The 21,233-nt window shown below is 56.2% G+C and overlaps 8 protein-coding genes across 8 annotated transcripts; 3 read left to right on the top strand and 5 right to left on the bottom strand.

The window, feature by feature from the left end:
- Positions 1-295: 295 nt before the first annotated feature.
- Positions 296-2,204, bottom strand: B0H18DRAFT_965917 (RmlC-like cupin domain-containing protein). The gene is made up of 11 exons (XM_048043297.1): positions 2,068-2,204; positions 1,887-1,973; positions 1,672-1,819; positions 1,511-1,616; positions 1,270-1,451; positions 1,164-1,215; positions 1,065-1,112; positions 933-1,012; positions 737-882; positions 607-707; positions 296-534 (listed from the first exon to the last, which is right to left on the bottom strand). Exons 3-11 carry the CDS (start codon positions 1,816-1,818, stop codon positions 401-403), a joined length of 996 nt encoding a protein of 331 aa, XP_047900993.1. The 5' UTR covers position 1,819; positions 1,887-1,973; positions 2,068-2,204; the 3' UTR covers positions 296-400.
- A 743-nt stretch (positions 2,205-2,947) lies between these two features.
- Positions 2,948-5,239, bottom strand: B0H18DRAFT_1080937 (uncharacterized protein; the record flags this gene model as incomplete). The annotated part of the gene is made up of 13 exons (XM_048031304.1): positions 2,948-3,097; positions 3,201-3,310; positions 3,390-3,484; positions 3,529-3,651; positions 3,701-3,905; positions 3,951-4,092; positions 4,139-4,156; positions 4,186-4,243; positions 4,301-4,430; positions 4,457-4,716; positions 4,796-4,916; positions 4,977-5,091; positions 5,141-5,239. The coding sequence occupies 13 exons, from the start codon at positions 5,237-5,239 to the stop codon at positions 2,948-2,950; spliced, it is 1,626 nt and encodes a 541-aa protein (XP_047900992.1).
- A 216-nt stretch (positions 5,240-5,455) lies between these two features.
- Positions 5,456-7,326, top strand: B0H18DRAFT_965896 (DnaJ-domain-containing protein). Its single transcript, XM_048043296.1, has 9 exons — positions 5,456-5,652; positions 5,792-5,840; positions 5,903-5,999; positions 6,053-6,148; positions 6,201-6,282; positions 6,340-6,501; positions 6,556-6,657; positions 6,718-6,928; positions 6,949-7,326. The coding sequence occupies exons 1-9, from the start codon at positions 5,605-5,607 to the stop codon at positions 7,035-7,037; spliced, it is 936 nt and encodes a 311-aa protein (XP_047900991.1). The 5' UTR covers positions 5,456-5,604; the 3' UTR covers positions 7,038-7,326.
- B0H18DRAFT_965893 (glutamine synthetase) lies at positions 7,327-8,929 on the top strand. The gene is made up of 6 exons (XM_048043295.1): positions 7,327-7,551; positions 7,609-7,652; positions 7,710-7,802; positions 7,832-8,069; positions 8,147-8,677; positions 8,730-8,929. The coding sequence occupies exons 1-6, from the start codon at positions 7,479-7,481 to the stop codon at positions 8,783-8,785; spliced, it is 1,035 nt and encodes a 344-aa protein (XP_047900990.1). The 5' UTR covers positions 7,327-7,478; the 3' UTR covers positions 8,786-8,929.
- Positions 8,930-9,068: 139 nt separating this feature from the next.
- Positions 9,069-11,931, bottom strand: B0H18DRAFT_1112350 (VID27 cytoplasmic protein; the record flags this gene model as incomplete). Its single annotated transcript, XM_048032799.1, has 12 exons — positions 9,069-9,197; positions 9,258-9,432; positions 9,490-9,953; positions 10,022-10,114; positions 10,167-10,417; positions 10,464-10,566; positions 10,619-11,123; positions 11,209-11,461; positions 11,514-11,632; positions 11,688-11,778; positions 11,837-11,854; positions 11,913-11,931. The coding sequence occupies 12 exons, from the start codon at positions 11,929-11,931 to the stop codon at positions 9,069-9,071; spliced, it is 2,220 nt and encodes a 739-aa protein (XP_047900989.1).
- A 734-nt stretch (positions 11,932-12,665) lies between these two features.
- On the bottom strand, positions 12,666-14,663 carry B0H18DRAFT_965888 (uncharacterized protein). The gene is made up of 6 exons (XM_048043294.1): positions 14,113-14,663; positions 13,797-14,086; positions 13,480-13,743; positions 13,335-13,428; positions 13,272-13,309; positions 12,666-13,185 (listed from the first exon to the last, which is right to left on the bottom strand). The coding sequence occupies exons 1-6, from the start codon at positions 14,509-14,511 to the stop codon at positions 12,939-12,941; spliced, it is 1,332 nt and encodes a 443-aa protein (XP_047900988.1). The 5' UTR covers positions 14,512-14,663; the 3' UTR covers positions 12,666-12,938.
- On the top strand, positions 14,664-15,623 carry B0H18DRAFT_965886 (uncharacterized protein). The gene has a single exon (XM_048043293.1). It carries the CDS (start codon positions 14,776-14,778, stop codon positions 15,505-15,507), a length of 732 nt encoding a protein of 243 aa, XP_047900987.1. The 5' UTR covers positions 14,664-14,775; the 3' UTR covers positions 15,508-15,623.
- On the bottom strand, positions 15,624-21,098 carry B0H18DRAFT_965883 (uncharacterized protein). The gene is made up of 13 exons (XM_048043292.1): positions 20,973-21,098; positions 19,794-20,921; positions 19,314-19,737; positions 18,621-19,263; positions 18,241-18,571; positions 18,033-18,190; positions 17,605-17,979; positions 17,275-17,545; positions 17,117-17,218; positions 16,711-17,066; positions 16,457-16,655; positions 16,037-16,399; positions 15,624-15,985 (listed from the first exon to the last, which is right to left on the bottom strand). Exons 2-13 carry the CDS (start codon positions 20,829-20,831, stop codon positions 15,902-15,904), a joined length of 4,344 nt encoding a protein of 1,447 aa, XP_047900986.1. The 5' UTR covers positions 20,832-20,921; positions 20,973-21,098; the 3' UTR covers positions 15,624-15,901.
- Positions 21,099-21,233: the final 135 nt, after the last annotated feature.

Here is a 21,233-nt window from a genome sequence, read left to right as displayed (position 1 = left end):
ATTGGACAATGCGTGCATGGAACTACAGCCACCGGAGCAACTCATTCTACACCCGGACTCCTCGGTCGGCCTTAAGGCTATGCCAAACATGTTTCGTGCTACTCGTCATAAGACTCTATTTATATCACCAAGCAAAGTGAGCGTTGTTGTCCGATGCCGAGGCGAGCGACGGACTCGGGCCTCTACTTCGAAACATGTGGTACGCCGCTACCATCAGGCCGCACATCCAGTTGAAAATGACACAGCCTGGCAGCAAAAATGGGCGTTGCAGTATAAATTAGATCTAGAAAGGTACATACGGCTACAAAAGGTGATTTGTCCGTTCTGGATCCGGATCGACCCCACAAAGGCCCAGAAAACTACCTCTGCGACTCAACTGCAAGGAACACACCAAGGGCGATCATGCATGGATGTGGCTGTAGAAGGACTGTTGCGAATCGGCCGGGTCATAAGGCTTGTCGTCGTGGACCTCGGCATCGAGAGTGGGAACGAGGGCGCGGCCCTTCATGACAGGACGAGAATATGAACGGTTTGCTTCTCGTTACTCCGGCGAATGAAGAACATGGCCGCAATGACGAGGTAGCCCGCGCCCATGACACCGACAACCGCGATGAGCGCAATTCAACGGGTTGCATCTTTGAGGAGAAGTCGAGGACCCAGACGAAGAGTCGGCTACTGCCCCGAGGACGCTCCGGCTCTGGTTCGAGCTCTGGTTCGTGTAGGGCGTGGTGCCGACGGACTCCATGCGCTAGCAGTCATAATATCTGCGGGAAGAGCGTTGCCAGAGACACGGGGAACTTGCTCGTTGGTGGGCTGCTGACCAGGGTTGATGCCGCATCGCGCAAGACATTCTTGGGAGCCAAAGGCGATGTCATCAGGAATCTTCAACTTGTGTGAGCTTATGTCGCCGGCAGTAGGGAAGAGGGGCTTACAATTGTCGCAATGCCAGCCACTTCCTCAACACCAAGCTGGCCAAGCGTTGCAGCAACGATAGCCGGAGGCAAGCCAAATACTAGCGAAGACATGTTAGTGATGACACAAATGCATTATCGCCGCACACTTACACCCTTGCGCAGCCAACAGGACACCGGGGTCTACGTTATTCAGAGCAGCTGGGAAACCGTGAGATCGACGCGTGGGATCATAGAAGTGTTCCCACTTACAAACAAAGTGCACCGGTTCGCAGTTGTCGTTGAACTGGAAGTGAATCGAGCCCTACACTTACACGTCAGTACGTTGCAACGCAAAGCCGAAGGTTAATGGACGAACCTGAGGCAGCAGCATTGCTTGATCCGTCGTGACGTTATTAATGATGAAACGAGAGCCCGTCTCCGTGATCATCCCGTTCGTGAGCGTGCCATTGACTGCATACAGAAACTCGGTGGCCCTTGGATGCGTATGGGGGGTGTTCATCCCACATGGCCCGAGGAACCCAGAAGCAATAGCAATGCCTAAGATATTGGCAAGATCGTCGTATTCAGTTCCTTCGTATCAAGGTCAGGGCACATACCGTTACCCAACAAAGCAGGGAAGGTCGCGACGGATGCGAGGACGAGGCGCCCGCCGGCACCCTTGGTTATAGCGGCAGTCGGGGGATTCGCAAAATCGAATACGAACTACATCAACGACGTCAGGACGATAAGGTGCGTTCAGGAGGAGCCCAGTACATACATCAGAGTCTTGGGGAAGATCGGCAACACGACCTTTGTGGTTCGGAGCAGTGATGAGCTCGCCGATCACTGAGTTCGTGTCCGTAGTGGTCTGAGCCGTCACGACCGAAACGGCGAGCGCCATTGGCAAAAGCAATGAGTAGAACATGCTGCTCGGAGGATCAAAGAGCAGAAGATCAAACAAAAGGAGGTGCGATGGCGAGGAAGAGGGCGAACCGCAGATAGAGGCTGATAGAGGTCACCTAACCTCACCGCAGGCTTTATACACGATCATATGCCGCAGCATCCCGGTCGGGGTCGCCCCTGAGCGATGCATAGCAAAGTTAGAATGGTCTCAAATTCGATGACATCCTTATGGAACCGGCAAATCAGAGGGTCGACGAATCGTAGTACTTACCACACTAGCGTGGTCTCCATGTCGGGGAGCGCGGCAATCCCGAAGGCACGCGTACCCTCGAGCATCGCCACAACAGGAAGTTGCGCTAGCCCGGTGGAAAGGAGTTCATCTGATTGGGTCGCCAGTAGTCGCCAGTGCTGGTCGAGGCAACGAGAGCCAACTTCATATGCGTTCCTGAAAGTGAGTGGGTGCGGGGCTGTGTGAGACAAGACTTGGGCGTGGGGCGCTGCGATTGAAACTCTGCGAGAAACCCGACGTTGCACAGCACGACGGATGGTGGAACGACCCGATTATCTAAATCCAGGGCATTGTCCGTTTACCATTAGCAGCTGTCTATGGTGTTCATGTGTCGCCGTAAGTCCCGCCAGTATGCGGGTCGGAGCTATGCAACCCGTCATTGGACTGATCTAGATTGCAACCATACCTATAGCCTCCTATAGCACGTACAAAAACATGCAGGGGTGAGGTATTGTCTCGTTCAACGGTGCTGCTTTTTGAAAGTCGCCGTGGCCCCCATACGTATTAGACTTATGCGCGCAGGGCAAGAGTACTGACCCGTCGGATGCCGGCGCTGATCGTAACCTCCGAGTCCGTCCCCCTAACACCAAAAACGCCTAGTTCCCGTTGAAACCCTGATTCTCTCGCAGCGCTCCCGACGGCTAGGAATTCATTGGACTGACCGCCCGTACATGTCAGTCGTAATGGTTTCCTCACTAGTGCCCAACCAAGGAATGTTCTGTAGATCGATGGAATACCTGCAGCTCTCGCGTACAGATCGGTGACACTGCAGCCAATGAGGGCGGGCAAAGCCTGCTGCCCACACATGAACAATGAAGCCTGACAGACAAGGCTTTGCCACGCACAGCTCTGATCATGTAGATTACACTGGTCCGTCTTCGTCTGCCTGGTCATCGGTTTCTGCGTCTTCTCGGTCGGTCCTCCTGGACCACCAGCGCAACAACCGTCGCTCGAACCTCTCGACTACACCAGCGACGTAGTCGTCATGGACGCCGCACCAATGTGCCGCCCGCTTGATCACCATGTCATATTGTTCAGGCAGGAGCCGAGTGCGTCAAGGGTGTTGTAGATCGGTATTTCTCTCCAGGACGCAGGTAGTCGTCAGCATCGTCAACGAGTAATGTCGCTTGCAAAGTGGTAGGCTCGGCCGTCGGGGTGTGTGTCTTCTCCTGCCTCTCCTTGTCTTCCAAGGAAAGAGGGAAGAAAGTTGTTGCTGCATTCCGTTCTAAGAATAGACCAGTGACGCATTACGACGGATCCCTCACAATCGCTGGAAACCATCCAGGCAGATCACTCTGACTCACCTACCGTCCGATCCTCAAGCGGCAGAAGGGCCTTCTCGCAGAAAGCCAAGTAGTTGTCAAGTGCATTGTCGTCCATATCATGGACGGACCTTGCCCTATGTCGAGATCAGAGTGGGAAACTCATTACAGAACTGCTTACAATGGCAAAGTAGCAGAGAACCGATGGTGTTCTTGTGCTGTATCGTCCAGATTCTTGATACAATCCAGAAGCTCGTCTACACGAGGTAGGGAACATGCCGGGTCAGTTCTTTCCTTGGGTGCTCTGGTTCGGGGTCAGCTGAGACACGGACGGCAGCGTAAGCCACTCTTACCTGGTTTTGTCATCCAGCCCATACACCAGTTTGAGAACGACGATCACGGTGGCTATCAGAGAGACCTCAGGGACAGCGTTGTCAAATTTATGCCACGTCGGATCTTTCTTCTTGGCGCGTTGCAGAGGTGAGGCGAGCGTACGGTGCAATGTTAAAGGCACTGACAGTACGCGAGCGACCTTCTTGGTCAACACGTAGAGTGTCGCTGGAATGATGTGTTCAGTTACGCCCGCAGCGTTAGGACTACAACATACGCGTCCGCATAGAGAGCGCACGGCTCGCCATAACGTCGGCGCTGCATTCATTTCTGGGATTTGCACTTGGTATGTGGAGTACATGAGTTTAGCGAGCCTTGCTGCGAGGCCATGTAGAAGTATGACTAATGGCGCATGCTGAAGACGATTAGATGCTTCAGGAGCGATATGAAAGAGTGACTACCTCGGGAGACAGTGCGCTCTTCGTATGTTTCGTGAGTGGGTAGTAACGCTTTCAGGGAGGAGTCGGATCGGGTCGAGGTACGGGAGATCGTAAGCCTCAACCAGTCTGCCGTTACCTAAGGATCAGCGCGAAAACACTCCCCGACGAATGCAATCGTCCTACCTCACGAAGTCCATGTATGTCACGGGTAGTCGCAGTGTCCAGCAAGCCACTACCAGCACTGCGAGGTTGTTCACCGGCAAGTCGTACTTCCTTCCAAAGTCTTCTTTTTCGTACGGTGAGCGGGTACCTTCTTTTGTTCACCCTCCTCGCCCTCACCCTCCTCGTCGGACGAGGAGGACGCCTCCTCCGCCTGTCGCATGAGCTCCACCATTTCCGGGTCATCCTCCTCGTCACTCGTCGACGAGGATGACTCGCTATTGGCAGGCTCGGCGGTCTTGTCGGGATCCCCTTCGTCGTCGCTTCCTCTGTGGTCTGGCAAATCCTCGTGATGGGGTTGGTCTGGCTTTGGCTCTGGGGAGTCTGATGAGTGTTGCGCGGCCGACAGAGGTTCCGCTGGAGGCGGGTCAGGAAGCAGGCTGAGGTGCATTGCCCATATTCTCGGCAGACGATCTGGCAGACGGTCAGGGCATGGACGTGATTGATGCGCACACAAACCATATGCTTACCTCAAACTCTGGTGGCAGTCCCCATAACCGTATGAGGGCCGCTACTTGCATTCGCAAAATCAACTGCAGGCACTGAAAGTAGTGATACCGCGCGCGGTCGCCATGGTAGACTGCATCGGAAACATATCAGACAGGTGGATGGAGCATTTACAGCAGCAAACGGCACTGACGTCTCGGGTCTGCTTTACTCTCCTTCTCTTTCTTTTTCCGGGTCGACTTCAGAGCGCGTTTCTTCAGCGCGTGCGGGCCGAGCTCGGTGACTTCCCTCGTCTCGTTACGATAGTTCTACAAAAACTCATCAACAAGTCAGATATCGACGCAGAGCGGTGACTACCTGCAGAACATGCCCCTCCCTACAGGTGATCAGTCCACTGGAAGGCTCCTTATGCCACTGCTTCGAGCCGCAGATAGGGCAGCGTCGACGAGGGGCCATGAGCGGACTTTCTATGTACTGTCCCCAGCCACTGAGCTGAGACCCTGAAGTCTGGAGAGCTGCCTGGAGCAAACCTGGATGAAATGAGGACGCATCAAGAAGCTGAAGATCGCTCGAGGTGCGGCCGCCAGCGCTCAGCAATGCACAGGAACGGGCGTCTGTACTCAAGTAACCAATCAAAGCACGCGGAGGACCTGGACCATGCACGCTGTTCGCGTCGTGATCGCGTTTCACCAGCGCGTCTTCAAACTCTTCTCTCCCCTTCTCTCTAGGCTCGTAAGTTAATCCCGTTCAACCTCTTTCCACATCACTTTGCTGGTCTTTGGAATATTCGGAAGAGTGGACAGGAGCATCTAGACGTGGGGATGAGACTCCTACTACCGTGTCTCCTCCTGGCCGCGTTGGTAGCATGCGTGGCAGCGTGAGTGTCGCGTCAGAGGCTGTCTGGATCGTCACTTGGCGACGGGAAGGCTGACTTGATTTTCGTTGTAGATGGACAAAGGTATGCATTGGCTGTACACTGGTAGACTGTCGGCCTAAGTAGCTCGACAGGAAGACCATGAGATATTCGACCTCGTGAGCGCGGTGGAGTCTTCTGAAGGTCCGTATATGAACTGCATTGCGCGTTTTGCGTCTTTCTGAAATGCTCGATATGACACGCAGGGAAGGGGACCACGTTCTATTCGTGGTTGGGTGTACCGCCGACTGCCAGCGTGCCAGAGATCTCGAAGGCTTACAGGAAAAAGAGTGTACAGCTTCAGTACGTCTCTTGGTATGCTGAGAATATGCTTTCCCATCGAGCATCCCCCTTAGTCCGGACAAGAACCCAAATGACAAGAAAGCCCATGAACGCTTCTCGAGACTCGGTGTAATAGCCGCTATCCTGAGGAGCCCTGCAGGCCGGGAGCGGTGCGTAGGGTCGATATCGAGTGTGTGCGATCACTTATGACGTGCATGTTAGCTATGACTTTTTCTACAAGAACGGTGTACCCAAGTGGAGGGGCACTGGATATTACTACTCGAGGTTCCGGCCCGGGCTAGGCGTACGTATCTCAGCGAAGGATGTATGACGCTGGGCCTAACGTCGGATTGGCTTCTAGTTCGTTTTCGTCTTCCTGACAATTCTCACTTCCGGTCTGCAGTACCTCGTGCGATCTCTGAACTACAAGCGGGATCTTGCCAGGATAGATTCCCTCGTGTCCCAGGCTCGCTCCCAGGCATGGGGAGCAAAACTGGTCCCCACGGCTGAGGGCCAGAGGAAGGTGTGTACTTTGGCCAGTGTCACGAAACATGTCATAGAATAAAACACGACGTAGGTTAAAGTCAACCTGGGAGGACATTCGCGATTGGACGAGGACGGCAACGTCGTCGGTGGCAAATTGGTTGACATGGTGGTCGAAGGGAACGATGTCTACTACGTAAGTCTCTTTTTCCCAATGTCTGCCACGCCAATTACTTACCATGCTCCGCCAACATAGCTTGATCCCGATGGCGGTCTGCATCCCGTCAACAGCGACACAGCGACGCCGCCGTCCCTGCGGGGTACGTGGTTCATCGCGCTGCTGATCACCCTCTACGGGAAGGTCGCAAAAAAGGACGCGTCTGCATCCGACCCAGGTGACACCCAGACCAATGGGGAAGCGTATGACAGCGAGGATGGTTCCGGGACAGGATCAGATGTTCCAGGCAGTGGGCCCCTGGCTCCCAAGAGCGGCGGACGGCTGGGCCAACGAAGGGCAGTAGGACAGCTGCTACCATGGCTGGCGGACGTAGGAGAAAGGCGGTAAAGAAGCGGTAACGCTGCCTTGTCGATGCGCATATTACGCTTAGCATTGAATTACTTATGTCCTTGGATGGTATGGTGTGCGGCGACAAGGGGGCCAGCCCCATGACTGGTGCGCTAAGCGTTAACGCTCTTGGCAAGAGTTGTGACTCGTCCACGGGCACACGCGAAAATTGACAACGGCGTTGAGGCTCGTCGCCTGACCCGGAATGTTGCTCGCGACGGTGTGGTTCGCGGACAGCCGGCGGGGAGAAATTATTGGGGGGACGTTGGGTAGAAGATGTGGCGGATGGGATCTGTGGGCGATCGAACGGGATAGCGCGCGAAGATAAGGCAGAGGAGGGTTCCTGGGCCCCGACAGCCGTGTAAATAGTCGTAAACCCGCAACAGCCCCAAGCCTCTGCCCGCCCGTCCTTGCTCCCTTCCACCACCTCCCCATCCTCCATCGTCGCAGACATGGCCCTCTACCGCCCCGACCTGTTGGCTCCTTTCCTTGCCCTGCCCCAGGGCGACAAGATCCAGGCTGAGTGTACGCCAGTGCAGTAGCATCTCAGGCTGACTCGAAATGACTCACACCCACCTTCAGACGTCTGGATCGACGGCGATGGCGGTCTCCGTTCCAAAACCACGGTATGTGGACCACGCGCGACTGCTCGCAGCGTCGTCTAACACGGCTGCGCTCCATAGACTGTCACCAAAAAGGTGACCGACATCGGGCAGCTCCGCATCTGGGACTTCGACGGTTCCTCCACCAACCAGTCCCCTGGCAATGACTCCGACGTCTATCTCCGCCCCGCGCCATCTTCAAGGACCCCTTCCGCGGCGGCGACAACATCATCGTCCTCGCCGAGTGCTACAACAACGACGGCACCCCCAACAGGACCAACTACCGCCACCACGCCAAGAAGGTCATGGACCTTGCCAAGGACTTCGTTCCCTGGTTCGGTCTCGAGCAGGAGTACACCCTCTTCGACATGGACGGCACGCCCCTCGGTTGGCCGAAGGGTGGTTTCCCTGGCCCCCAGGGTCCCTACTACTGCGGTGCCGGTACGTGCCATATACGGAGCTCGTTCTGACATCGGTGAGAAGCTGATCACGGATCTTGCTGTGTTCTCCCAACACAGGCGCGGGCAAGGTCTTCGCCCGTGACCTGATTGAGGCCCACTACCGCGCCTGCCTCTACGCCGGTGTGAACATTTCCGGTATCAACGCGGAGGTCATGCCCTCCCAGTGGGAGTTCCAGGTCGGCCCGTGCGAGGGCATCTCCATGGGTGACCACCTCTGGATGGCCCGTTACCTGCTCGTCCGCATCGCCGAGCAGTGGGGCGTCAAGGTCTCCTTCCACCCCAAGCCCCTCTCGGGCGACTGGAACGGCGCCGGCTGCCACACCAACTACTCCACCAAGGCGATGCGCGAGCCCGGAGGCATGAAGCACATCGAGGAGGCCATCGAGAAGATGAGCAAGCGTCACATGGAGCACATCGCGGTGTACGGCGAGGACAACGACCTCCGTCTCACCGGCCGTCATGAGACTGGCCACATTGGCACCTTCAGCTCCGGCGTTGCCAACCGTGGCGCGTCTATCCGTATCCCCAGGCATGTCGGTGCCCAGGGTTACGGCTACCTCGAGGATAGGCGTCCTGCCTCTAACATCGGTACGCAGAGCAATCTCACCTTGGCGATATTTTGTCTCACAAATTTTCGCAGACCCTTACCGCGTCACCGACATCATTGTGGAGACGACCTGCCTCGACATCAAGTAGAGGAGAAAAGTGCCGGTTCCGGCGTAGAAGTCAAACGAATTGTGTAGCAGCAGATCACCCTTTGGTTTCTCCGGCGACAGCCTCGTCGCATCCTAGTGTTCATCCACTATAACTATATATATGCGCTGTTCCCTTGTGTTCTACATTTGCCAGACTGGTATAAGCCCTAAGCTACAACTGCGCGCCGAAACACAGCTCAACGGAAAAGAAATAGACTAATACGGGGCTAAACAAGAACATATGGATACATGGGCTCAGACAGGTTCCTTCACTCCAAAAATGCTCAATAGGGTGCATTGACGATGTTCGACCGGCTGCGTAGACTCTTCCGCGGTGTCGCGATGGAAGCCCTCGTTGGTCTCTTCAAACTCTTCTTGTTCACCGCCAGAACATCGTTCTGTAGCGCGACGATCTGCAAGGCATCATCATATCAATTTTCGGTATTCGCACGACATACATGATGTATACGTACGATCTCCTTGTCGTCGCCGAACTTGAAGTTGTCTTGGACGACGAAATCTTCGTACTTCTTGATCTCGTACTTGTCGAGCTGGCCCCTCTTGACCTTGGCAAAGTCCCAGGCGACGACGTATTGGCCCGTCGAGGTGACGATCGCGTTCTCTTCTTGTCCTTCGCCCATATTGAACCTGCGATCCATCATGATCAGCATCATCCGTCTGCAGCAGGTATATTGATCATCTCACCTGGCAGGGCTGAAGGCTACGCTGTGCTCCATATACGCGACGTGCTCAGCACGGAGCTGGAGCCGCCGAGGGATCGGCTTCGCATTCGCAGGGAAGCTCCGGTCGAAGCCAAGCTGACCGGTATACCGTCCCTCCCCAATCAGTGTATCGATGAGTAAGAGGTATGTCTTAGTCGTGGCTACGATCCAGCGACCATTCGCCGTGACGTCGACACCAATGATCGGGTCCCCGAGCGGCGGCAGCGCCGTCTTCGCGTTCTTGCCGATCGAGTCGAACAGCCTGATGTCGCCCTTCTCGCTCGCCACCGCGAGCTTGCCCGATTCCGTCGTCGCGACGCCTGAGAACTGGTTCTTGCTGACGTACTGCTTGTACTGGCTGTCGACCATCTTGTTGCCCGACATCCGCGGGTCGATGCGGAAGAGCGCGTTGTGCGACGCGCCGATGATCGTCTGCTGCGGCGTCGTCTGCGCGAACTTGCTGTCCGGCGCGACGTGGTTCACGTTGATGTCGTCGTGCACCTTCCACTCCTCACGATCTTTCCGCGCTCGATGTCCAGGCTGAAGAGGGAATTGGGTGCACCGGGGTTCATGAGCACCATCTTCGTGTCTTGGTCATGCAACATGACCTGTGCAGGGTCGTCAGGTCTTTGTGCCGTTCGTAAACACCCATCTACCCACATGTTTGGGCGCAAACTCCTTGCCCTTAGGGGTCTCGAGATGGGCAATAGTTGCGTGGTATTTGACCGCATTGTCGCCTGTATGTGCGAACACCCCGATATTTCCTCCACGAACAACATATGACCTGTCGCCTTTATAGCCGACCGTCAATTGGGAGTTGCGCTGGCCCTTGCCGAGAGGTGGCGGGCCGCCTTCCTCCTCTGGCTCAGGTTCGGTTTCGGTTTCAGAATCGGACTCTTCGTCACTCTTGTCTGAAGAAGGTTGAGCATTTGACTGGCCGCATGCATGTATACTCACCAAGTTCCTTGGCAACGTCCTCTTCGTCTTCTTCCTCATCCTCTACATCTTGCATCTCGACGTCCTGTACTTGTGAGCTGAGCACATAAGCCTGCTCTTCAGCCTACAACACAACGTCAAATGCTGTTAAGCGTATTACCAAACAGCTCACGCACCTTTGCCTTCTCCCACGAGTAGTTGTTCAGCGACTCCCACAGAGCCCTGCTGAACAGCATCTGGAATTGTTCGTATGCTTCCGACGTTTCGAACCTCAGGCACCAACTGCTCTGTGATCCAGTGTCACTGACATAGTTCCAAGTGAATGCAAGCATCTTTAATGCCCATCGCTGGTTCATATCGGATGTGACCCTATGAGCCAGCAACGGGCCTTCGTCCGTGGTCACGAGGAGCCAGTAGTCGAAGGGGCCAGTGGACGCATGCTGCGCGATCTTGGCGGTGACATCTGCGTGTTTGACGAAGAAGCCTTGGTCCAGGTCCCACAAGTGAAGCTCCGCTGGATGAGCGACCAAAACTTTGGCGTTGGGATCTTCCGTCGCAGGAGCAGGAGCAGTAGTCGTAGGAGCAGGTGCAGTTGTTGCAGAGGTAGAGGCGGTGGTAGGCATCGGTTCTGTAGGAGCTACAGATTCGATCGCTTTCCCCTTGTCCTTCTCAGATGGAGGTCTAATAACGACACCGCGATAAGCACCACGCCCCAAAACAACGACGATCAGCCCTTGTAAGGCGGACACAGGAAAACAACACTGACAGCCGGATGAACTCTTGGAGGTCGGCGTCTGCGGTATCGTCGGCGCTCTTCCTGTACTTGCGTTCGTACATGGCCCGATACATGCACGTTTCGAAGAAGGCCCGCGTCGGCGCGTTCGTGCCGGGTGCCACAAACTCGTAGAATTCATCGACATCGCCGTCCAGGTCGCGCCAGACGAAGCACGGATCCTCTTCGCTAGTTGTACTCCTGAACTCCAACTCTTCGCTGATCAGGAACACTCGCTCCTCATCGGCTGAAAGCAGCTATTCAGCCTAAATCTACGGCCATAGTCGATGTTGACTCACTTTCCTCCTCATCCTCCAACAGTTCTTGATCCCCCTCTTCGTAGACGCGGGTAACCACGAGCTGGAAGTTGTGCTCAACAGAGGCAACGCGACGGATCGTAGCCATGGCGTCATTGTATCTGTGAGGACGTCGTTCAGCAAGATGTGTGGCGGAGGCTAGTTGTGAGCACTTACATGCACTCGCGGGCACCACGTACAGTGCCCGACCGCACAAGGTACAGCTGTCCTTCTGATATCTTCACAACCTCGGCTGCATTGGGGTCGTCTGCGGGGTACAGGGGCTCAGATGAATGCTCCACCGGAGACTCTGCACATGTACTTACGCCAAACTCTTCCGATTACTGCACACCAGGCACTGGCTAGTCAGACAGCACGAGCAGAAGACAGGGCTGCACTCACAGTTCCTGAAGATGTTCATCGTGATAGATGGTAGGGAGAAGAGGGTGAGATAGTGCGAGCGGGACAAGGACAGGGCAAGGCTCGACGCGTGATGTTCGCGGTGTGACTACGTCTGACGCGTACTGTCACGTCACAGGCGCGATCGAGGAGCCCTGGCCCGACTCGGAAAGTCAATCAGCGGGAGGCGGTCAGATCTTCAGAGACTCAGACCCTTCTCCACTCCACTCCCCGACCTCTAAGCTATGTCTGCATTCCCCAGCCCCAACTGGCCTCACGCTTGCCTGCTACGCCTGGTAAGTGGTCTTTCCATCGTGCCATGCTCGAGGAGACGACTGAGACGGTGTCTAGGACGTTTCGGTGGTGAGCCACCAACTTCAGCGGACAACAACTTGCGCAGTCGGTCCTCTGGATCACGTTTTGGGAAGCGAGGTGCGTTTCGTTCTGCACTAACTCATTCGCTCGTCAGTTAATTCCCATAGCATGCTTCCGGTGACGCATCACCTACATCCACAACCCTGAGCAACTCGCGTTCCCTGTTCGGTCGCTCAAGCATCCCCTTATCGAGCTCTTCTGCGCTGACGGCCAATTTCGACACCACTCAACGCAAGATCATATTCGTGCAGATCCTGCCCTTGTCACTTGCTTTGACCCGTCCGACAAGGAGCTGTACGATTTGTGGGCCCCGAAACGCTGATCTCCACGCGAGAACATCTGCAAGCATACTGCGCTGACATGGACATTACAGCACTGATGAGGCACCCTTCGTTGTGCGTGTCATCTATGTATTACGTGGGACAAGAGTACGTCAAAACATATGGAGCTACAATGATACAAGGAAGACGAGATAACCGCACTGTCCAGAGTAACGACTACTAGCAACGGGGCGCTCATCAGCTTCGTCAAATATGCTACAGAAAGTGAGTGTAATACGGAATAGCATCAGTCTCCAGGACCCGCAGATATATACGAGTAAGGGTGTCGTAGGGAATGGTATAATCGCTCTGCGTCAGGTGTCTGACAAGTGTATCAGATCCATCCGGGTTGCGGCTTGGGGCGTTGTGACCCGACAGCATCCTTCCTCGTGGTAGTGCGCCCACGCTGTGCTCCAGGTGTCGGTGTCGGTGTCCCCGACTCGTCCGAGCTTGCTTTGAAGCTCTTCTTCGCCCGCAGGCTTGCAAAGCCCGAGTCGCGCGAGCTTTCTGCAGCCCTCCCCGCCTCGTCTTCCGCGATGTCTCGCAGAGTGGTGACACTACGCAAGGAGGTACTACTGGCGCTGCTCAGCCCCCGATGTGTAGCCCGAGAGGCCCAGGTGATGGTCGGGCTTGGCGTAGCCGGAGCTCGTCATTGCAGAGCTTGTACAGCTCGTCCAGGTCGAGGTAACGCGCTTCATCCCGCAGCTCCAGGAGCGCCTCCAAGCGGGACGTGGGAGCCCGTCAACTGTACTGCCCGCGGAAGGACGGCGGGGTTCTCCGGCGTGGAAGGAGGCGAACGCAGGTATGCTAGGACGTGCGCATACCTGAAACGGTGTAAGTTGCGGTACATTTCAACTGGAGATATGACTACTCACGGAGCACTCGGCCTGTCCAAGAACACGTGCATCGCCGTTGTTGCCTGAGAGAGCAGGCCAGACGAGGCGAGATGTTGGTGGAAGATGGAGTTGAATGAACTATCCGCCTCGCTGACTTCGGAGTAAATCGAGGTGGCGTCAGAGTCACGCCGGCGTGCGGGGAGAAGGTCTTTGAGGAATGTTGAAAGGAAAGATGGACGTGACATTAACGTGCTCAGCGTTGTGCGGTGCGTCATTGTACTTGTCTCGAGGGAGACAATGACTCTCGACGGCTCGACGTGGCCAGTCAATGGCGGGAGAGTAGGATGGCGTCAAACGGAGGCTGGGGAGGGGAGCCGCTGAGGTTCGCTGGAAGAGCGGGAACAGGTGGAAAATATTCCGAAGGCTGCGGAGAGCGCGTCTTGAGGGACGGCCGCAAAGGGCTGGCAGTCAGTGTGACGGGTGACTCTGAACTTCCTGCGTACGTGGAGGTGGAGGAAGACTCGGAGACGGAGGGAGACACCGGCGGGCACTCTGGCACTGGACGCGTCGGCCGCGGTGGGGTATGCGACCGCGGAAGCTCAGTGGCTATGGGCGACTCAGCGGGGATCGGAGGCAACGGTGGGCTCTCCGGTCGGTAGGTGGTTTCCGCACAGCATCCTCGCGCTGCTCGTCTTCACATCCTTCGTCCTCGTCCGGTTCCAGCTCAGCGCGGAATGGAGAGAAACACCTGCTACCCGCCAACGCCTCCTGGGGTGTCTTGACAATCACTGCTCCAGTGCCCAACGACCCACTCCGCTGCGTGGCGAACACGTCGAAGCCGTTAAGGAACTTGGGCTCCGAGATGCGGACGGGTTTTGACGGGGCGTAGGGAATGGAGTGTGAGGAGCTATTCGTCGAGGTACGCGACAGCCAGGTGCGCGGGCTAGATATGGAGCCTCCTCGCTGTCTCGGAGGTGTCATGGGTGGGGACACTGGGCGGTACTCGTCGGTGGGTATTGGCTTGGAAATGGCGGGGGGAGAACGAGAAGCTTTGGCGCGCTGCGTCTGCATTGTGAAAGAGGATGAAGTCGAAGATGAAGAAGGGTGCCCACAAGGTCGTGAGGAGGGAGGTATATGAATAGGAGGTGCGCCTCAGGGCCCATTTTAGCCGCTGCGGCTAGGGAGCACAATGGGGCATGAAACAAAAGGCGCATGGCCGCCTACCGACAACTCAAACACCTTCCTATTTGGCCACCGCTCGCATTATAAGCGCCCGCCATTGATCGCTCGCCGTTCTGGCCCATCCTTGTCTCTCCCGCACGACGACGACGACCTATGCAGGCAGTGGCCCCGGCAACCGCAAAATTCCAGCTCGCTATTCCCTACGTCCTCGGTGCTGTTTCACCAGGACTCGCGGCCCTTCATGCCTCGCGTGCGCGCAGACTACATCCGACCGACCCGACCTTGCGGACTACGCATTGCCCAGCATGCGGCGCAGGATACCTTGACGGGGGTGGCGAGTACAGGTCTGTGCGCTCCAATGGGGAGCAGAGGCGCGTGAGCCTCAAGGCCGAGACACCGCCCAACAGATTCCTGCACATATCGTGTGGGGTGTGTGGCCATCGTGAAGAGCTGCCTATCGAGCAGGACGGTGCGCCTTCATTCCTACCACCGAGGAAACGAAGGAAGACAGTGGCCCCGAATGCTGGTACTGCTTCCACTACCAACACCGACGCATCAAAGTCGGGAGAAGATGCACATGCACGGACTGGGCCCAAGCCTGCAGGACCGAGGCCAGTAGACAGCCGTGAATCCCAGACTAAGGCCGGACCGCCCAGGGCGTCCACTATGTTACCCATCCTTCCCGAAAGCGCCGCCGAACGTAAAACTGGCACGACGACTTCTTCACCCACCGCGTCTTCGAATCCAGCACGCTCGAAAACACGGACCAAGAACTCCAGTGGGCTGCAGAGCTTACTGGCTCGCAATCGCGAGAAGCAGGAGCAGGAGAAGAAGGCTACTGCCAGTGGATCTGGACTGTCCGCCTTCTTACAGGATCTTCGATAGCGGCTAGCCTTGTAATTCATACACTGTTTTGCGAAGTGATTACGGGATTGTATGAAGCTCTTTCATGCACTATAACTTCAATACTTTGCGGTCCAAGGCTGTCTGAATCACAACACATTTGTGAGATGACATGATCATGTATTTGGTAAGGAACATCAGCATCGTTGGAACATCCGAAACGTACACAACCTCCGGTAATACAACGGCAGACAACAGCAGGACAGCAGAACTGCAGGTGAGCGGAGCCGTAAGAACGTGACATGGGAAGACATGAAGGAAATCATCCAGCATCAACAACATCGGGGCTTCTACATCATACAACCACGCCGAGCCCGCGCGGTTACAACACTAAGGAACGGAGAACGAATACAAGGGCGCAGGCAGTTTACTCCTGCTAAGCCCTCTGGTCAGCGTAAGGGTTGACGCTGTAGACCTTGATGACCGGAGGGCTCTTGGTGAGGTCAGCCGTGACGATGACCTACAAGAACAGTGAGTCAAGAGATATGGGAAAGGTCGCGGCCATACGTACCGGCACGGTCTGAAGCTCCTTGATCTCCTGGATTTTGTGACCGGAAGGAGTGCTACGCAGACCCTCGAAACGCGGAGTTGCCCTGCTTTTAGACAGCAGCCTCTGCTTTGAGATCCCGCCGTCGTCCTTCTCTCGGTCATCACGCCCGAGGACGATCTCATCCTCGCCATCGTCCTCGTCGAAGAGCGCCTTCTCGTCGTGCACAGACCTCGAAGCGACCTCCATCTTGAGCGCATGCTGCTCCGCGTTCTGCTTGACCTTCTTCAGATGCTCGTCGTCGCTGTTCTCGGCCAACCAAGTGATCACATCACGATTAGACCAGTAGATCTGCAGCGTGTGCGTGTGTTCGTCGTAGACGTGGTTCTAGATGGGCGTCTCTGGTGAGCAATGCGACACGCGATAACTGTCCGGTGTACTCACGTCGATGGGCATCTGGTCAACGTGTACCCTCTTCTCGATACCGAACTCAGGTACAAGAACGTCGAAGGCGGCTTCAAGTACCCCCACAACCTTCGCTTCACGGATGACCGGTCCATAACGCTGAGTCAAGTCATGAATCAAGATGCAGAGGTACAGGTGCGTCGACTGTTCTTGCGCTAGCTTGGCAGAATCCCGCTTGCTATATGTCGCCAAACAGTGAGTACACGAAAAAGTATGGTAAGGAACGTGCTTACATGTTACATTGCTGAGCGACCTTCGCAACGGCGTCGCGGTCCATGGTGAACTTCGGTTCCGAGCCACCCTGGAGGATGGAGTCCAACTGACGATGGACAAGGATGTCCGCATACCGACGGATCGGGGAAGTGAAGTGAGTATACAGGGGGATGTTGAGAGCATAGTGGCCGTATTTAGCGATGTCGAGCATTCCAGCGCAGAAGTACTTGGCCGGAGAGGACGCCTTTCTTAAGTAAAGCTCCAAAGTCTTGCGAGCAGTGGGATCGGCAATCGTCTCCAGGGACCTCATAAGCGCAGCAGGAGTAGATACATCCATCTTGAGACCCATGCGAGCTGCGCGCTCAACGAAGGCAGTCTGCAACGGCATAAGTTCACGGCATCAAATGCCATTTCACAACTACTCACAAGCCTACGTTCAATTGGCGCGTCGTGACGACGCAAGAGAGCCTGCTCAGTGAAGTGCACAGCAACTTGCTGAGCGACCGCGGTATTGGTGAGGAGCATGAACTATCGCAAACCATGGGTCAGTAGCTTGTCACCGTGCTCTCAGCTAAAGCACAAACCTCCTCGACGAGATGATGGGCGTCGCCACGCTCATACTGAGTACAATCGACGGGCATACCGTCCTCGTCGAGCTTGAAGGTAAGCTTCAGTGACTCCGTCCTGATGCAGCCGCTCTTGTAGCGACGTTCGCGGAGCTGATGAGCGAGGTCGTTGAGCACCTTGAGATCCTGCGCATAGTCGGCGACGGTCTGCTCGGGAGCACGCTCGAATTCGGGTGTCTTTCCTTCGAGCATGGCCGCAGCGTCGTTGTAACTAAGCTTCGCAGACGACCTATCAAGGGAAAAATATGAGATGAGACGAGTCCGCTGGTAATGCATTCAACGACTCACTTGATGATAGTCTTGCCGAACCACTTCTGTACCACCTTGGCGTCTGAAGTGATGGTGAAGATGACCGAGAACGCCAGGCGGTCCTGGCCCGGGGTGAGACTGCATAGCTGCTCGCTCAGAGCGGGCGGGAGCATTGGGACTGCGCGCTGCATCAGGTAAACACTGGTAGCACGCTTGCGGGCGTCACGGTCCAGAGCAGAGTTGGGCTTGACGAAGTGCGAAACGTCAGCGACGTGCACACCAATCTCGAAGGTGCCATCCTCGTTCGCCTTCACAGACAAAGCATCATCCAGATCCTTAGCAGTCTCAGGATCAATCGTGAAGACTCGCTCGTTGCGCAAGTCCTTGCGAGTTTCCAGTTCATGGTCAGGAATACTGGAAGAGCGTCATCAGTCGATACATCTCGGGGGAATTATGTTTCTGCGTACCTCCACGGCATAGGAGGCAAGCACTTTAGGACGTTCTCGCTGAACTCCTCGGTGGGGAAGTTACAATCCTTCAGGAGGGCACTCGTCTCGACCTCAATGTCACCTATGGGCCCGAGCTCCTCGACGAGAGTGCCGAAAGGATGAAGAGAGCTGATGGGCTGTGTGCCATGTTAGCCTGCGGATCGTTATGAAGCGTACAGTGACTTACGTGTCGCTTGATGCAAGCCACGAACAGTTTGTCGGCATAGGCCTCCGAGTTCTGTACGAAGTCTGCAGGAGCTTGCTCAGTGGGGATGGCGATGAGGGGGACACGCTTGTCGGTAGGCTTGAACCAGACAATCTTGGGCCTCTCGATCTGGCGGCGAGGCTCATCGCCCTTGTCGCCCTCCCTCTCGCGGCGTTCTGCTTCCTGCTTCTCCTTTGTGGCGGCCGATGAAGGCCGGAGGAGACCCAGAGTACCGGAGAAGAGTTGACCAGGCATACGCTCTACAACAGCGACGACATGACCGGCGAACTGTGGCTTCACCTCGTCCGTAACCCTACCGAAATGGTAAGTGTATGTGGCATGCCAGTATGACGGAAACGTACTCTTCGTCCTCGAACAACATGAGGCCCTGGCCTTCGACCTCGACGTCGTCTTTCTTTTTGTCGTTCTTACGTCCAGCCGCACCCTTCAGGTCATAAGCCGAGTTCTCTTCTTTCTTGCGCTTCTTCTCCTCCTTCTCCTTCTTCGTGCCCCAGACTTCATCAACATCCAACAGCTCAACGGCAACGATATCGCCCTCGAGAGCCCGGTTACGGTCCTTAGATCCGCAGATATAGATATCGGCGTCCAACACCTCAGTCGCGACGTACGCATCGGAGCGATTACGCTTGTTGACTCGTAAGATACCAACGACAAGCTTGCCGGCAGCAAGGAGCGGAGGCAGTGAGGCCTGAGGGAGATAAGGAGCGAACAGCGACTTGCGCTGAGGTTGATTGGATTGCTGTTGGAGCTGAGATTGGAACTGTTGTTGCTGCTGTTGAAGAAGGTTCATTCCGCCCAAACCGAGCCCCATCATGTTCGCTGCCATCATGTTCGGCAGCATGTTAGGGAAGCTGAAGGAAGCCATCTTCTGATGATGACCACCCGCAGCAGCTCGGAACTGCTGGAGGCTGTTGAGCTGCGCCTGAGCCTGTGCGAGGTCAGCGGCGAAATTGTTGCCGTTCTGAAGACCGCCGACACCTCCATCTACAAATCCCATTAGCAGCGCGTCCTTGCATAATGGGTAGTGAACGTACTTATGCGCCAGCTCGAATCATTACGAGCGTGGCCGTTACCAGCAGGAGCCGTGAAACCGTCGTCGAATCCATCCGCGCTCTGAGAAAAGCCTAGAGCTCCCATGCCAGGGCTGCCCGACTTGTTGAGGACGTTTACGCTGTGACGCCGGCCATGGCCACGAGGAACGCCGGAGGTCTGACCATCGAGCCCCATACCGAGGCTTCCAAGGTTTCCGAATTGCCCCATAGCAGCCTGCTGGCCGCCGAACGGGTTCATGCCGCCCATTCCCATAGGCACAGTGCTATGGACGCGGCGGTGAACATTGGGGCGTCCCTGTGCCAAACCCTGAGTCTGGAACGAAAGAACTTGGTTGGAGGCGAGCTGTTGCTGGTAGAGCGCTGCCTGCTGTTGCTGCAGGGCCTCGATCTGGTTCTGCAGGGCGATCTGCTTGCAACATCGTGAGCACAAGGCTACGAAGGAAATAGTCCGGGGGCACACACCTGCTCCGCCATGATACCTGAAATCTCAGGCCCGCCCTCGTTCTTCCTCTGGTTCATCTCGCCAGGAGGGATGTCGAAGTTCTGCTGCTGGGTTTGCTGAGGAAACTGGAAACCGACGTCCTCCTCGTTGATGGGAGGTCCCATCGGCGAGTTGACACTCTGGCTAGGGCGTCGCCTAGCACCAAACATGAAGCCAGGCGCGAGCTGCGGACGGCCAGTCGGCCCTGTTACCTCTCCCTCCTGGGCAGCAAGCGCCGCAAAGCGGGGAGCGGTGAAACTCTGCGACAGCGAGCGGCGTTGGTGGCCCGCATACGCGGATTCGGGGATCTCTCCTTCTTCCATAGGGAAGTTGGTCTGACCTTCCTCGACGTCCTCCATCATGGAGCCCAAGTTAGGGGAGTACGGATTGTACCCGGGGTTGCCGGCAGTGCCCAGCGACGCTGCCTTGCGGTGCCTAGGCGGCTGTTCGTTCTGGGTCGGAGGGAACGAGCTCGCGCCAGGCTGAAAGACGGGTGCGTTGATAGGCAGATTGGAGGTGTGCGCGTTTGGCGTCTGGGAAGGGTTCGATGTCGTCTTCAAATCAGCAATGACCCTCTGCAAAGACGACAGGGCGTCACTGTTGTCCGCGACGGTGGGGGGAGCAGGAGAGTGAGACTGCTGCTTGGGCTGAGGGACGTTGTCCCTGGGCCTGTTGCCTCCCTGGCGACTCTGAGCAGTTGACTGCCCTTTGCGGTGTCCATTGGAGCGCGCATTGCTACCACCTTGAGACTTGCCACGTTGCTCAGTCTTCTTCGACTCCGAGCCGGAGTCGGTGCCCGTGGGGGCATTCGATGGGCCTTTCTTGTTGGCACTCTTGTTGCTGGTCCTGGACGACGGCCTCGGGGCGTTCGCGTTCGCGTTGACGGCACTCACAGAGGCCGTACGCGAAGCGTTGCGCTTCCTACCGCCACTGTTCTGGCCACCACCGCCGGGTGAAGGCTTCTTCTCGTCCTTCTTGGACGCGTTCTGCTGGGAGGAAGGAGCGGCTTCGTCGGTCATGTCGTTCGTGATGTATTTGCTGTGTGGTCCTTGCTTAAGGTGTTATGAACTGTTTTGGGGCTTTTCGTGTTTCTGGCGTAACTGTGATACTGCGTACACGTTGTCAGGACAGTCGTCACGTACACTCCTGGTCAAACGCACCAAAGTTGGTGAAACAAGACGTGGGGCTTTGCCCTGCAGGGCGAGTGGGATTATTATGGGAGTGGTTGCCTGGGTAGGCGGGGAAGGGCAAAAAAGCTGGCAGGAATGAGCTTATCGTCGCAAGAGAGCAGTGGGCAGCGAGCGCGACCGGGTATATCACCCAGGCGGGGTAGCACAGGATTTTCCCACGCCTTTCCGCTGCGCCGGAGTCGAGCACCCCCAGCCTAGCGCATTGCTATTGCAATTTCCCGACCAAACACA

Source organism: Fomitopsis serialis (assembly GCF_022376445.1).
Source record: "Fomitopsis serialis strain Sig1Antser10 chromosome Unknown B0H18scaffold_1, whole genome shotgun sequence".
NCBI classification, from domain to species: Eukaryota; Fungi; Basidiomycota; class Agaricomycetes; order Polyporales; family Fomitopsidaceae; genus Fomitopsis; species Fomitopsis serialis.
Note: the sequence above shows the minus strand (reverse complement) of the source record. Positions and strands in the feature narration are given on the sequence as shown.